This window comes from Antechinus flavipes, chromosome 3 (assembly GCF_016432865.1).
Source record: "Antechinus flavipes isolate AdamAnt ecotype Samford, QLD, Australia chromosome 3, AdamAnt_v2, whole genome shotgun sequence".
Lineage (NCBI taxonomy): Eukaryota > Metazoa > Chordata > Mammalia > Dasyuromorphia > Dasyuridae > Antechinus > Antechinus flavipes.
Window position 1 is genome coordinate 387708698 of NC_067400.1, and position 16854 is coordinate 387725551.

Here is a 16854-nt window from a genome sequence, read left to right on the forward strand (position 1 = left end):
GTCGGTTTATTACATTGCTTAGAATAACTAAGTCATTCACATTTCATCATTCAACATTGCTACTAATGTGTACAACTTTCTCCTGGTTCCATGTTCACTTCACTTTCTATCAGTTTATGTAAATATTTACACGTTTATCTGAAATAATCCTGCTAGTTATTTCTTATAGCACAATAACATTCTATGACAATTATATAACCACAGTTTATTCAGCCAATTCCCCAGTTAATGGGCATCTCTTTAATTTCCAATTCTTACCTACCACAAAAAGAGTTGATATGATCATTTTTGAACAAATAACCTTCTTTAACTTTTTAAAAATACTTTTGGGTATTGCTGGACCAAAGATTATGAAGTTTTATAGTCCTTTGAGCATTGTTCCAAATTGTTCTTCAGAATGGGGTTGGATAATTCATAACTCCACCAATAGTGCATGTGTCCCAGTTTTCCCACAACCTCTCCAACATTTATTGTTTCCCTTTTTTGTCATATTAGTTAATCAGATAGATGTGGCATGGTACTTCAGAGTTTATTTAATTTGCATTTCTCTTTTTTTTTTAAATAACTTTTTATTGATAGAACGCATGCCAGGGTAATTTTTTACAGCATTATCCCTTGCATTCACTTCTGTTCCGATTTTTCCCCTTCCTCCCTCCACTCCCTCCCCCAGATGGCAAGCAGTCCTTTACATGTTGAATGGGTTGCAGTATATCCTAGATACAATATATGTGTGCAGAACTGAACAGTTTTTTTGTTGCACAGGGAGAATGGGATTCAGAAGGTATAAATAAACCAGGAAGAAAAACAAAAATGCAAGCAGTTTATATTCATTTCCCAGTGTTCTTTCTCTGGGTGTAGCTGCTTCTGTCCATCTTTGATCAATTAAGGCTCTCTTTATCGAAGAGATCCACTTCCATCAGAATACATCCTCAAACAGTATCGTTGTTGAGGTATATAATGATCTCCTGGTTCTGCTCATTTCACTCAGCATCAGTTCATGTAAGTCTCACCAGTCCTCTCTGTATTCATCCTGCTGGTCATTCCTTACAGAACAATAATATTCCATAACATTCATATACCACAATTTACTCAACCATTCTCCAATTGATGGGCATCCTTTCATTTTCCAACTTCTAGCCCCTACAAACAGGGCTGCCACAAACATTTTGGCACATACAGGTCCCTTTCCCTTCTTTAGTATCTCTTTGGGGTATAAGCCCAGTAGAAACACTGATGGATCAAAGGGTATGCACAGTTTGATAACTTTTTGAGCATAGTTCCAAGTTGCTCTCCAGAATGGCTGGATGTGTTCACAATTCCACCAACAATGTATCAGTGTCCCTGTTTTCCCACATCCCCTCCAACATTCCCCATTATCTTTCCCTGTCATTCTAGCCAATCTGACAGGTGTGTAGTGGTATCTCAGAGTTGTCTTAATTTGCATTTCTCTGATTAATGATGATTTGGAGCATATTTTCATATGTCTATAAGTAGTTTCAATTTCTTCATCTGAGAATTGTCTTTTCATATCCTTTGACCATTTATCAATTGGAGAATGGTTTGATTTCTTATAAATTAGAGTCAATTCTCTATATATTTTGGAAATGAGGCCTTTATCAGAACCTTTGATTGTAAAAATGTTTTCCCAGTTTATTGTTTCCCTTCTAATCTTGTTTGCATTTGTTTTATTTGTACAAAAACTTTTCAATTTGATATAATCAAAATTTTCTATGTTGTGGTCAATAGTGATCTCTAGTTCTTCTTTGGTCATAAATTCCTCCCTCTTCCACAGGTCTGCGAGGTAAACTATCCTATGCTCTTCCAATTTATTTATCATCTCATTCTTTATGCCTAGGTCATGAACTAATTTGCATTTCTCTAATTAATAATGAATTAGAGAATTTTTTCATATGACTATAGCTTTAATTTTTTTTGCTTGTTTATATCCTTTGAGGATTCATCAGTTGGATAATGCCTTGTATTCTTATAAATTTGACTCATTTTTCTATATATTTGAGAAATGAGACCTCTATCAGAGATACTTGTAAAAATTTCCCCCTGGTTTCATATTGGTTGCATTGGTTTTGTTTATACAAAACCTTTTTAATTTTATATAATCAAAATAATCTATTTTACATTTTGTAATACTCTTGATATCTTGTTTGGTTCTAAATTTCCCCCTTTTCCATAGATCTGACAGATAAATTATCCCATGCTTTCCTAATTTGCTTATCATTTTACCTTTTATGTATTTGTGTATATGTCTTCATATATATATATACACACACATATATACATATGCATATACAGATATGCATCTAAGACCCACTTTGACATCTTTCCACAATCCTCCCCTTGTCCTTTGTTCTTGAAGATCAATGACATTACAAGGAAGATATCTTGACTTGCAAGTGAAATATACAATCTATGTATAGCATTAGTGAGTAAGAAAAAAAAATCCTAAAACTTGAATAGCTAAAATGAAATAGAAAGCTTACCATAGTAATCCATACCTGCATGAATATATTCTAGTAACTGCAATTATACCCAAAGAAGATGTATATATAATACAAGCAAAACATTTGAAGTTACCTTTGATTGAGGTTTGCTTTATTGTAGCCCTTAGTATTCATGAAAGATGATGTATGGACCTATGTTTTTTTTTGTTGTTGTTGTTTTGTTTTAACATCATAAGTTACTTAAGAAAAGACAAACAGCTTTCACATCATTTTGTCCACATATATTATTTTCATTTTAGAGGGACCATCCCAGTAGAAGTCATGTAATTTCTAATCCTTGCTTTCTCTGATTGGACAGATATTGATCATTGCTTCCTATTATTATTTTCTTATGGCTCTTTCTTTATTCTATAGACAAATTTGTACAGACTATTAACTGACTTCATCTAAAATAAGCATATAATAATTTATATGTAATATAATAATAATGATAAATGCCATTCAGTTATAAGCAATCTAAATCAATTCTTCTTGGAAATAGATTTAACCTAAGATTATTTGTGTTTGCAACACGTATTTAGTTAATGAATGAAATCCCTAATATCATGGAGGCAGAACATTTGAACTACAAGAGCTTTAAGGAAATGACTACTGTCAGTACCCCAAATGGTAACATTTTCTTCTTTACTACTCCAAGACGGCCTGTAGGCAGCATGTAAAACCAGGTGATATCCAGCCACACCAAATCCAAGTTAACACTAAAGTTATTGACTTGAGTATGTTGATCATTAAAGAGGAAAAGCAAGAAATACTAGTGAGACTATGGTAGAGCAGATTAGTACAGCCCTAAAAGTCTGGTTATCTGTGTAGTTTTTTTTTTTTTTAATGCAAATGTGTTTGTGTTCATATTATCTGTATCTTTGGGAAAAGTCTTAGCATTGAGTTCTGTTGCAATTTGCTTGAAGTTGTCATATTTGTCACAAGGTCAGTGACTCTCATACCTCAATAAAATCTTATGAGCCTTTTCTTTTTCTCAGGTGTATGGCTATATCAGTGTTCTTCAAAATCCATTATTCAGTGGTTGGAGGTCTTTGCATCTTAATAATGAGTTATTCTAAGCTTATTTCTATTGTTACTTTTAATGCAGAAAATTTGAAAATTTGGTTTTATATTATAGAATAAGTTAGATGGCACAGTGGAAAGAGCAATGGACTTAAAATTAGGAAAATCTGAATTTGATTCCTGCCTCAGGAATTTACCTAATGTGTGACCCTGAGCAGCTGTCTTTCATAGGCTTTGTTTCCCCATCTATAAAAAGAGGATAATCATACTTACTGCTCACTAGTTGTATAGATCAAATGAGATTATATATGTAGATGTGTTTTTGTATGTATGTGCATATATATGTGTGTACTTTTCAAACTCAATATAAATGCTAGTTATTATTTTGGGTACAAAGTATAAATGTTAAATATTGTTTTCTTTCTCAGGTTATAAATGCTTTTAAGTCTGTTAAAGAAGGTTTTATAAAGATATAAACAATGAAAATTAACTTAAAAAAAACCCAAAACATGATTTTCCAGAAGATGGCACTCTAAGTACAGCTTTCTCATGTTTGGTTGTGAGATTTTAAAAGTACCCTATCCAAAAGAATGCATCCATTTAAATATTAACTCATGTTTAATTCTTTTTTGATATGCCTTTTTAGCAAAAATCTACCAGGAAGTAGAAACAAAATAATTTCTTTAAATGCTTACCTTCCAAAAGAATCAGAAATGTCTTAGGAAAATATATATTAATGGAATGATAATATTCTTTATTTTAATTACAAATTCTCAAGTTATACTGTTAGATAATAAAGAAAACTTCTTTGTGGACATTTACACAACATATGGTGACTCATACATTAGAGAAAAGCTTGTCAGAGGATATAATTTATATATTAGCATTAAATATTATTTTGATTTACTTAAAATCTAAACCATCGTTCTTAGAGATACCATCACAAAAATCTAAACACCAAATTATTTGTTTAATGTTGGCATTGGGTATTGTTCAATCCTCAATCATAACAATATTTGTTTTATGTAGATTTGCAATATAGATAATCTTTCCAAAAACCATCAAGGAACTTATCTTGAGGATATACTTAGATGATCATATGTTTATATGCTCCCTCCGTATCAATTAATATTTGAATTGATATTGAAAATTATTTTATCTACTTTACTATCTTTTTATTTACCAGTGAAAGGAATTAAAATATATTTAGAAAAAGGTCTCTTCAATAAATGGCAATAAATACTTTTGAGTTTTGAATCACAAGATCCTTTGGGCCCTTAGTTTTACTTGATAAAGAGTACATGTTAAGAAAGAAAACTATAAACAACTTTTACTTGAAATGAATATATTACATTTTTTACATTTTAATATGCAGTTGAAAAATTGTCATGAGAAAAGTTAGATTGTTTATATTTGGACAAATAAATAATATGTTGTGGAATATAAATACTTGATATTACATAAATTTGTTATTCTTGGCACAAATCTCAACACATTAAAAAAATCAGTTTCTCATGGTTCAGTGAATTTGAATCATTTGAAAGAAAACAGCATACAATAGAATTTTGCTCTAATGCTACCCTTTAAAAGTTCTTATTGTATAAAGTGAGAAAAAAGTCATTTTAGTAATTTAAGAACTAAATTAAATGCAAGTTATTTCAATAAGTAAATATTTAGTGTTTGCAATGTTCCAGGAACTCTGTTGGCACTGGTGATACAAAGAGAAAAACAAATAGTCTTTCTCTGAGACTGACAGTGAGAGAGAGAGAGAGAGAGAGAGAGAGAGAGAGAGAGAGAGAGAGAGAGAGAGAGAGAGAAAGTGTGTGTGTGTGTGTGTGTGTGAGAGAGAGAGAGAGAGAGAGAGAGAGAGAGAGAGAGAGAGAGAAAATGAAATTAAATAAACTTAAGAAGTCTCTGAGACTCACTTTAAATCAAATTCTGCTTAATAGTAAAGAATATTATAGATTGAGATTCAGATTATTTCATGATATGTCATAAATGCTTCTTTAAAGTTCACTGTGAGACTCTACTATGCTTCGGGTGAAATCAGAAAAGTAGGGATAGCCATCCTGATCTCAGATCAAGCAAAAGCAAAAATTGACCTAATTAAAAGAGCTAAGGATGGGCACTATATCTTGCTAAAGGGTAGCATACATAATGAAGCAATATCAATATTAAACATATATGCACCAAGTGGTATAGCATCTAAGTTCTTAAAAGAGAAATTAAGAGAGCTGCAAGAAGAAATAGACAGCAAAACTATATAGTGGGAGATCCCAACCTTGCACTCTCAGACTTAGATAAATCAAACCACAAAATAAATAAGAAAGAAGTCAAAGAGGTAAATAGAATACTAGAAAAGTTAGATATGATAGATCTCGGAGAAAACTAAATGGAGACAGAAAGGAGTACACTTTCTTCTCAGCAGTTCATGGAACCTATATAAAAATTGACCATATATATTAGGACATAAAAAACTCAAACTCAAATGCAGTAAGGCAGACATAGTAAATGCATCCTTTTCAGACCATGATGCAATGAAAATTACATTCAACAAAAAGCCAGGGGAAAATAGACCAAAAAATAATTGGAAACTAAATAATCTCATACTAAAGAATGATTGGGTGAAACAGCAAATCATAGAAATAATTAATAACTTCACCCAAGAAAACGATAATAATGAGACATCATACCAAAATGTATGGGATGCAGCCAAAGCGGTAATAAGGGGAAATTTCATATCTCTAGAAGCCTACTTACATAAAATAGAGAAAGAGAAGCCCAATAAATTGGGCTTGCAAGTAAAATGCTAGAAAAGGAACAAATTAAAAATCCTCAGTCAAATACTAAACTTGAAATTCTAAAGTTCACTGTGAAAGTTAAGCACTCTGATACTAATTTGCAAAGATCACAAAACATTTTCAGTGATAGATATCTCAATAAAGATTGTTAAATATAATATAATTATAAATATAATTAAATACAAATTATATATATATAAATACATATATACATATCATCAATATTATTATTATACCTTCCTTTTTATCACCATGCCCAAATGCTTGTTGACTAACTTTGTTATATTTTTTCCAAATATACTTTATTTGTGTTTTGTTTTCAAATTTCCTTATGAGACAGCAGGTTATTTCCTTTTTTCTTTCTTCTTATTATTTTTTAAGTTCATTAATTTCTTTAAAACAACACATATTTGGGGCAGATAGGAGGCGCAGTGTATTGAGCACCAGCCCTGAAATCAAGAGGACCTGAGTTCAAATCTGATCTCAGACACTTAACACTACCTAGATGTGTGACCCTGGGCAAGTCACTTAACCCCAATTGCCTCAGCAAAAACAAACAGAAAAACCACACACATGTTTAGATACCTACATTGAAGTACAAATATAAAGATTACTTTTGCCTAGTGTAATTAAAGAGATGTACCTACTAAGTTAAGCCATCTTGAACAAAGTCATTTCTGTATATTATTTTATAAATTGACTTCTAAAAACTTGGCCTCATTAATAGTACAAAATGGGAAACTAAAGTCATTTTCTATTTTTCATTTAATGATTGAACTTTAAATTAGGACAAGGAAGTTCTCAAAGTGGTGACCATAGATAAAATGCTACCAAAGCTGAAAAAATGCAATGAACTTTTGGAACTTATACTTAAGGGACTTAATGAATATTTGGAAAAGAAGCGTCTATTCTTCCCAAGGTTCTTTTTCTTATCCAATGATGAACTTCTTGAGATTCTGTCAGAGACAAAGGATCCAACTCGGTAAGTCGTTTTCACAATGCACATGATAATTGATATTCAAGCTATACAATAATTTGGCTTTAAAGGACATATGAAACCAAGTTTCCTTGTTTGTTTGTTTTTTTTTTAATATCATTCATTATGATACTAAACTTTAAAAATCATTATAATGGAAATATACAGATTATCTTTTTTTGTCTTTAACTTTGCTAAAAAAGATGTCACTTTTGGAATTTAGAATTTTGTTTTCATATTTTCCCATGGAATCATAAAACGTATCTTATGTCTCAAACTTTGAAGGAGGGATAGGAACAGTTAAGACTACAATAACAAATTCCCAGATAAGTCTTATATTTTGTTTTTTTGATTATATAGACTTATGTTTGTGCAGCCATCTAAAAAGATGGTTTGATACATCTGTGATCTCATCAATATTGATGCTCCCTTCAGAGAGTTCTACCTCAAAGCCACCCATTTTTTTTTAACCAAGAGGGATTCTTATTTGTCTGCTCTAAGTTCTCCAAAAGGGAAATTAGGGCAAATCCAAAGGGATTTACAGATTTAAATGATTATTCATTTAATTCTTATTTGTACATCAAAGTGAGGGATATTAAACCATGTTTCCATTATACTAATATATGTCTTTCCTCCAAAAAAAAAAAAGAGTTGATTCTGCTTTTAATACAGTGTGAGGGATTTTAATGATTTGTAGTTTATGATCAAGTTCACACTATTTTATTTCCAGCATCTTTTCCTGTGGAAGATGTTGGTTTTGTGTGTGAATATTTAAAGGCCTACCTGAATTTGACACATTTTTTGGTTTGTTTTTACAGAGTACAACCTCACTTGAAAAAATGTTTTGAAGGAATTGCCAAGGTAGAATTCACTGAAATTTTAGATATAACTCACATGAAGAGCAGTGAAGGAGAAGTTGTGGAACTTGTAGAAACAATTTCAACAGTCAAAGCTAGAGGTCAAGTGGAAAAGTGGTTGGTTGAATTAGAGAGAGCTATGCTAAAATCTCTTCATAAGGTAAGATTTTCTATTTCCTTCTTGATTCTCCATAATAAGAAATATACGATTTACGATTTTAATATTATTAGTTAATAATAAAATGAATAATTCAATTATTCAGTGATAGGTAGATACTTTGCCAGTTAAGGATAATTCAAAATCCCTGTAGAATGGAAAATATTTTCAAGTTTGTAAAGCTATGTATATTTGCAAAATGGAGAGACAGAGGAAAAAAAGGGAATAAGTGGAATATTTTAAAGTTGATGTTTACATTTTGGATTTACTTTAGAGTTCAGCATTTCAATCTGAGTTTGAAACATCTTCAGTCTGAATAAAAATAATTAGATCGTTACTGTAACTCTGCCTTTTTACCCAAGTCTCTTCTCTGCCAGACTAGAGGTTTTTTGGGGAAGCTAATCTATCACAGATGAGTGAATGTTATCTCTTTCCTCTTTCTTTGAAAGGGAGTGGTAAAGTTGTCAGGTATTCCTATAATCAGTGTAACATTTTCCCTCTCAAAGTACATTCTTTGTTAAAAACTTCTTCTGCAGTCTTTGGTGGCTATTTCAAAATAGAACAACAAAAAAAAAAGTAATGAAGAAGATTATTGACAATTATTGAAGAGTACTAGTTTTTACTTTTTTTCCTCAAAATATTTGCATATTATAAAATGTGTTCATTCTATGCTGATGATTAAAGGAATTTGATTTTATATGTATGAATACTCTCTCTCCTGATTCAGATTACAACTTCTTAAGAATTGCCATTTCTGACAAATTTGGCATCTGGTGGTCACCTTTCTAATGACATCTCTCTGCACACATGTGTATATATAAGCTAAATTAATTGAGACATAAATGATCTCTTCCTGGGCCTTCACATATAAACTTCCCAGCTTCTAAGACCTATCAGAGTTTATGTTCTTATGAACGTAATCTTCTGGGAAACCAACGTCACCTCTATGCTATGCTATGATTACACTTTGGAGAAAGATTTTAGAAGCAAAATAGACAAAAAGGAGAAATATACAAAGAAATAAAATATGAAATATGAAAAACTGAATATATTCCTGTGTGAATAGGCTATTTGTATGAATGCCTCATTGTGTTTCTCCATAATATCTGAAGATAATTAAAAATGAATTGATATTTTATTATTAAAGTATAGTTAATATTTTTGAATTCTCTATCAATCTGTTACTGTCTTACTGGATTACAAGAAGTTCACTATAATATACTATCTAGAAAGTTAAATAATTTAAATAATAGTGCTCAGTTTCAAATGCTACATAATAGAATTCAATATACTTGTTAGGACTTCCTCTATACCTTTGCTGGTGCTCTATGGCACCTCTCAGTGCTCCAAATTAGTTTCCTTCGAGAATACTGACTTTTCTCACTTCTTGCCATGTCTCTTGTGCCATTCTGCTCCTTTAGTTCAAATCATCCTTTGATCAATTTTCTTTTTCCTATTCCTATTCTATACTGCCCCTTCTGTGACTTCCTCCTGGCCCTTTGTAGCATTTTTATTGTCCTTTAGCCTTCCATCATTTGTCCCTCTCAACATTCCACTTAGCCTAGAAATCCAAAATGGCGGTAGGAATGCATCATTAAAAAACTAGTTTTGATAACTATAATACATTAAGTTGGTTGTATTATTAGAATATTATATTGGTGTCACTTTTTAATTGAGGATTATAATTCGCTAGGAAATATATCAGGTTCATGGTTCATGGTTTTAAATCTGTACAATGAGCAACTTAAAGCCTAAGAATTATGATAAGCAATTTCTTTAATAAAAACAAACTTGTAATCCCCAAATAAAAGTAGTCTGCAAAGAGAATAATGGGTGAAAATAGCTCATAAAAAAGTTCTCTTGCATTTCAGGAGCTCCTCATGAAAGTCCTATAACTTTCTTTACATGTACTTCTCACTCATAGGGTACTTAATTGGATTGTAGACTGGGTTGAGGTAAAAAGGAGAGAGGAGAGTTTGAATTAACTTGGGCAAAATATTTCATTCAAATTAATAATGCCATCAACAACACATAAATATACTTAATATTTATTCTTGCTCTCTTCACAGAATTAAGTTCTATTTGTGAAATCACATTGCATGGTGCTTTCAGAAATAGTGATTTTTTTTTAAAGTTGTCATACTGTTTAGTATTTTAGTATAAATTTTGACTAAACTTTGTTCAAATAAAATATGTGATTAAATTGTAATATTTTCTGTTTTGATCAGGTAATTAGAGAAGCAATTGCTGCCTATCCCAAAAATGAACGTATTAATTGGGTAAGGGAATGGCCTGGACAAACTGTTCTTTGTGTATCTCAGATCTTTTGGACATCTGAAGTACAAACAGCTATTAAGAAAGGGCTAGAGGTAAAATATTCATAATTATATGTGAAAAATGTAATTAGGTAAATGGGCATGTCTATGGGTACCAACAGATATAAGTTAGTGGAAAAGTATCTGCAGATTCTGAAAAATAAGCAGTAATGAATAGTAATAGTAATGTGCCAGGGGGAGTGGGGAGGAGTGGGGAGGTGAGAGGGGAGTTGGGGGGGAGGGAGAGAAGTCAGGGAGGGAGGAGGTATGTGGAGAAGAATGTGCTAGCTTGGAAGGAGGCTTCCAGTGGTGGCTTTGGTGGGTCTCCCTTCTGGTTGGGTTAGCTGTGTCAGAGGCTGTTAATCTTTTGATCAGTGATGTAAATCTGGATATTGCCTATCATTTATATTATCAAGTGTAAACCATGGTGTTTCAAAGTAATTTATAATGGTGTCAAAGCACTGGAAACTTTAATAACTATAATGTAATCAAATATTTATAACTAAGAATACATCCCCTAGGAGACAGTGTAGTGTTTATAAAATAAAAGGTTGTCATTGTTACCAAGAAGCCATGGGTTCAAATCCTACCTTTGATATATACTGAATCAATGAGATGTTCCAGTATGGAGAGTTCAGTGCTTGAGTCAAAAAGACCCGAGTTCAAATCCAGCCTTGGAGTTTACTAACTTTTTACTTGCCTCTTTCCTCAACTATAATATGGGGAGAATAATACCTACTTCCCAAAGTTGTTTCAAGTATCAAATGAAATAACATTTTACAGTTCCTGGTAAATAGCAGGAACGATGTAAATGCTAGCTATCATCATCATCATCTCATTGTCTTTATTGTCATTTACAGATATAGGGAAGTTTTGTTTTTGTTTGTTTTTGTTTGTTTTTTGGCCAGGCAATTGGGGTTAAGTGACTTGCTCAGTGTTACACAGCTAGGAAGTGTTAAATGTCTGAGGCAGAATTTGAACTCAGGTCCTCCTGACTCTGAAGCCAGTGCTCTACTTATCTATAGCCTTGGAGAATGAATATCTGATTGAACAGAAAAGATATGGATAGATAGATAGAGACATAGGTAGCTATTGATAAGTAAGTTGCAGTTACTTATCTACAGCCTTAGAGAGTAGTCTGATCAACTGGATAGTGAGGGACAGATAAATAAATTGATATAAATATATAGATATAGATATAGGTAAGTAACTATATAGTTATTTATCTATAGCCCTAGAGAATGATCTGATTGAATAGTGAGTGACTTGGCCATTGTCACACAGTAACAACAGTAATATTCTGTAGAGTAAGTTTTCCTCCTGGAAGTCCCTTACACTAGTGAAATAATTTTACCTATTCTCCTCACCCTCATACAATATCTTATTGAGATGGATTCATATCTAAATAAATGGGTGTGGCCAAACCCCACCCCAAATTGCTAACAGTTCTTCCTACGTTAAATTCATGTAAAAACTGCCCTTTGATTTGTGTCCTTTTACCTCTCTGTACCTCAGAAGAACAAATATTGGAGACTTGATGTTCAAGTCAAGTCAAGAGGCATTAATTAAGCACCTACTTTGTGCCAGGCATTGTGCTAAGCACTGATGGTGTGGTGTTTATGATTCTGTTCCCCAGATTTAGGTTCTGGAAATATGATGTGGGTAGAAGGAAAAGCTCTGGACTCAGAAAACTTGGGTCTGAATAGGTTTCTGACACTTGTTATTGGTATAACTTTAGACAAGTCACCTCTGAGAGCTTTTTAGTTGCTTTATCTATAAAGTGAAAGTTTTGGACTAAATGTTCTCTCAGGTTCCTTCCAACCCTAATGTTCTGTGATTCTGATCTATGATGCTTTTGCTTAGAGAGTGTCTTCAATTTTTATTGCTACATGCTAATTTTGTTCTCTTCTTTATGGATAACAGTAGTATACCACCCTGCCATATCATGTGCAGGGTGTTTTAGAGCTTTTTTCTTTTTTGCTTATAACTGCTGATGACTCCATGACTTGCTGTGCTTATTATAATAATTTTAAATGCCTTTTAAGAATAGTTAAATTCCTTAATTCTATATTCACAAAACAAACTTTTCATATAAGATACATATTTTGGTTTCACATAAGGATACTTCGCACCTGTAATACTATAATAAACTAGTATTCTGGTACAAACCATTTTAGTGAGTTTGAGTGCCATGAGCCATTTTTTCCCAAGGATTGATTCTTGAATTAGCTTATCATTAAGATTTGGATCAATATAACTGAGAAATTATTTCCTAAGTTTTTATTAAGCCCAAGAAAATATAGGAAGCTTGGAACCTTTCCATCTTCACTTTGTTGAGTATTACTACAAGACCAATGTAATAAAAATAATTTATGTTTTTGCATTATTTAGAATAATAATTATAATGATAAGCATAAATAAATAGAATGTTTACTTAATAGCATAAGTGAACAGAATTGGTATATTGGTGGCATGGTAGCTGAGGCACTGAACTTTGAGCTTGGAAGACTTGAATTTGAATCCTGCTTTAGCTGCTTGCTCTTTCTCATGATCAAGCCATTTATATCTGCTCTCAAACTCAGTTTCCTTATCTGTAAAATGGTGGTAGTAGCATTTATCTCAATATATAAGGCACTATAGCATGTCATTAAATAGTTATCATTGTTATTAAGTTCAAGGAGTGTCATATTATAGTGAATAACTATTTTCTTATTTTCTTTATCTTTCAGGCTCTTAATGAATACCTCATGCAGTGCTCTAGGCAAATTGATGACATTGTTACCTTAGTTCGTGGAAAACTATCTAAGCAGAATCGAGTGACTCTTGGAGCATTAGTGGTGCTGGATGTCCATGCTAGAGATGTTCTTGCAACTCTTGTGAAAAAGAAAGTCAGTGATGATAGTGACTTCGAATGGTTAAGTCAGCTTAGGTACTACTGGATTGTAAGTAATATCAATGAATCTCATTATAAAGTAATTTTAGTTCATAGCTTTTTAATTTATACTTGCCTGCTGACATAGAGAATAATCTTACTAATGCAGATATTTTTGCTGATGATAGAATACACCCAACCTATCATTTGGCAGATTGCAGATTAAAGTAACTAAGAGTTATATATAATATATAGTTTTAAGATAAAAATTGTTCTTTTAATTGCTGTTATCTGCCATTTGTGCTTGCTGAATCTAGAGTTAAAATTAGTCCAACCTGAAATTGGTTTTTGCAAGTTCTAATATACCGGTAATCCCAATGGTCTTAAGTGCAGTTTTAAACTTTTTAAAACAGCCTATATTTACGTGGCATCTGGAGCATCCTTCTTCTCACAGATGAGAAGCCTGATGGAATCTTTACAAACTGCTAACTCATTTGAGTTGATAGATTATTGATCTGCTCTTACAAGAAGATGTTTTGGGCCAGAACCTGAAACAAGGTACTAAGTAGAATTAATTGATGCAATGCTTGTGTTTGCACCTTTACTCATTGGAGTTCACAGGTTTGGGACATTTCAGGGTTTAGTATGAGATATCTGAATTCACACCTCCCTTGAAGCTCTTAGGGCCAGAGAGCACTATGGGAGAAAACCCATAATCCCATTCTCTCAGAAGAGTCATATATAAGCTAGTGAAGAGTGATTCATTTGAATATTTTCCACTTGGCTGGCTGGTAGCGGAAGAAGAGTTTTGAAAGGAAGAAGCTATGAGTCGAGAGTTGAGTGGGAGATTGAGAAGGCTCTCTGTGGTGGCTGGGCTCCTACACTTCCCCCACTGAGACCAAGCTGGTCTGAAAGACTCTTCAGAAAGCTAGCCGACCCCCAAGTGAAGGAGACAAGAGATTCATTCCATCTTTGTGCTGGCTGGAGGCTGAAGAAAGCAGAGGCAGAGGCTGAAGGACAAAACCTTTGGATTTGGAGACATTCGGAGGGAGCTCTTGGAACCAAGCAGAGAGATAAGAATCTAGCTATTGGGGCCCAAGGAAAGAGACAAGACTTGGAAGGAGAAATAAACGTTTGTATTTTTACCAGCTGGCTGCATTTGGGATAATTATTGATCCGAACTGATACTAAAGCTGCCTCCAAGAAAACCTCTCCTTGAGAAACCTGCTCTCTCCCCTAGAGAGAACTATTCTACTTATTTTAAAAGAAGATCACCACAGAAGCCTAGACAGTGTATAGTATCCTAAGTTCTAGGTAATATCTGAGTCTGCATCCGAAGGCATAATTAGTTAATGCAAAGGTATTTAATGAAAAAAGTATAGTAAAAAAAAATGATAATAATCAAGTGGAGTAGCTGTGATCCCAGCTATTAGGGAGGTCAAGATTGGCACATCTCTTGAGCACAGAGAATCTTATCATTAGTGGGTTATGCCCTTGAGGTGTACATAATAGTTTCAGCATCAGTATGAGGAAGTCCTGGGAGAAGAAGGTTATAAGGCTTCCTAAGAAGGAGTGAAAATCTGGTCCAGTTTGAAAATGGAACAAATCGGAGTTGTTGTGCTTATCAGTAATGCAATTGCCCACCAGTAGTATGGGCAAGATGGGAAACTCAGTCTTTTTTTAAGAGTGGGAAACCAATAGAACATTTTTTTCTCAAAAGCCTAGGGTACACTATTTGGGGACATCATCAAGCTGTTCCTACTGAGCTTGTTCTGTTTTATTCTCATATAGGTGCATATTCTCTATCATGTTCTTGAGTTTTTGTGGTCATTGCTAGGTGCTGCTTCATTAGTCATTTAATTGCTGCTAAGGTATTGCTTCCCTGGGCATAAAGTAGTGAAGTTTTTGGATTGCAGTTGAAAGTTCTTAGTTTAGGCACTGTCTTAAATTCATGAAAGTAAGAATGGGCTCTACCATTTCTCTTTTAGCTTAAAATCTAGAATTAAGTTTAAGCTTCAGTTCTTTTAGTGAGGGAAGGTGACTATATTTTTAGCCTTTGAATCTATTTCATTTTCTTCCTCTTCCAGTTTAGGAGCAGTGTTCTTTTTCAAGCTGTTGTCAGATTTAGATTTAGACAGACACTTTAAAGTTTCATCAATTACTGAGTATGCACCTACAAAATCATTTTAAAGTGCGACCTTTCTACAAAATTTCATGAGAAGTTGGTTTGAAATTCCCTGAATTTTTCTCACTTCCCAAGATCTATTTATTTTCTATTCAAATGAAAGGGACATTATTAGGTGAGAACCACAACAAAAAATATGATGTCCCCTCATCTCTTTATCAATTCTTTTTTCTGGTTTCTTCCTTTAAAATGTATGTGTGTTTAGCAAAAAAGCTGCTTGATATGTCCTCCATTATGTAATGTAAGCATGGGTTATAACAAAAAGAATTAAAAAAAACCTTATATTTATGCAGTTTTATAGTTTATTCTTTCTCACACCACATAGCTCATTTGTTCTCATAGTGTTACTACTTAGTTATTCCTTAAAGAAAATTCCCTGAATAACATTTATAGTCATAGTTTTTTTAGAAATTATATTCAAATTATCATTCATTTATCTGTAATGCTTATTAGGGGAAGATTTTCCACATTGAGAATCATTAGCTTTATAAGTAGTTACTATATATGTTGGTACATTCTTTTGCTATAAACATGTAATGACATATTGAACATATCCAGAAGTGTTTTCAAATGACACTTATATTGCACAGTGATGAGATTTATCATAGATCAAGATGTCTGCCCAGGTTCTGAGCAATGAGTGCAATTACACTCTGCATAGTTATAGATTTCATGTTTTCTATTTAAGTTACTGAGTTTTGATAGGCCTAGTTCAAAGCCTTTATTTCCAATGATTTATAAAGATTATATTATGGAAAACTATTTAAATGTCATAAAAAGAAATTTTATCATTGCAGAATTGGGAACAAAAGTAATTATTTCTTGCCACATAGATATGAATGTCTCTCTCTCTCTCTCTCTCTCTCTCTCTCTCTCTATATATATATATATATATATATATATGTATATATATATATATATAAATGTACACACATTCATATGGATATATGAAAAACATATATGTGTAATGTGTATGTATTATGCATATATTATAGTCAGTAAATTGCTATATATATGATATAGACATAAATACATACGTTTATGTATGTAAGTGGTATGACAGAATCTGTCTTTATGGGGCTCAGGTGTGATTATGCTCTAGTACAGAAACAATATCTGTGCATGCTGAAATAGATATATGAGAATGACAATAACTATGGCACAGTGAAA

The 16854-nt window shown here is 32.7% G+C and overlaps 1 protein-coding gene across 1 annotated transcript in view; it reads left to right on the top strand.

Annotated features, from left to right (window-relative positions):
* DNAH7 (dynein axonemal heavy chain 7) overlaps positions 1-16854 on the top strand; it is a 284922-nt gene that overhangs the window by 100889 nt on the left and 167179 nt on the right. The window contains exons 19-22 of the mRNA XM_051985973.1: positions 7111-7304; positions 8117-8315; positions 10541-10681; positions 13357-13569. Of these exons, the coding sequence (XP_051841933.1) occupies positions 7111-7304; positions 8117-8315; positions 10541-10681; positions 13357-13569 (747 nt within the window). The remainder of the gene's footprint in view (positions 1-7110; positions 7305-8116; positions 8316-10540; positions 10682-13356; positions 13570-16854) is intronic.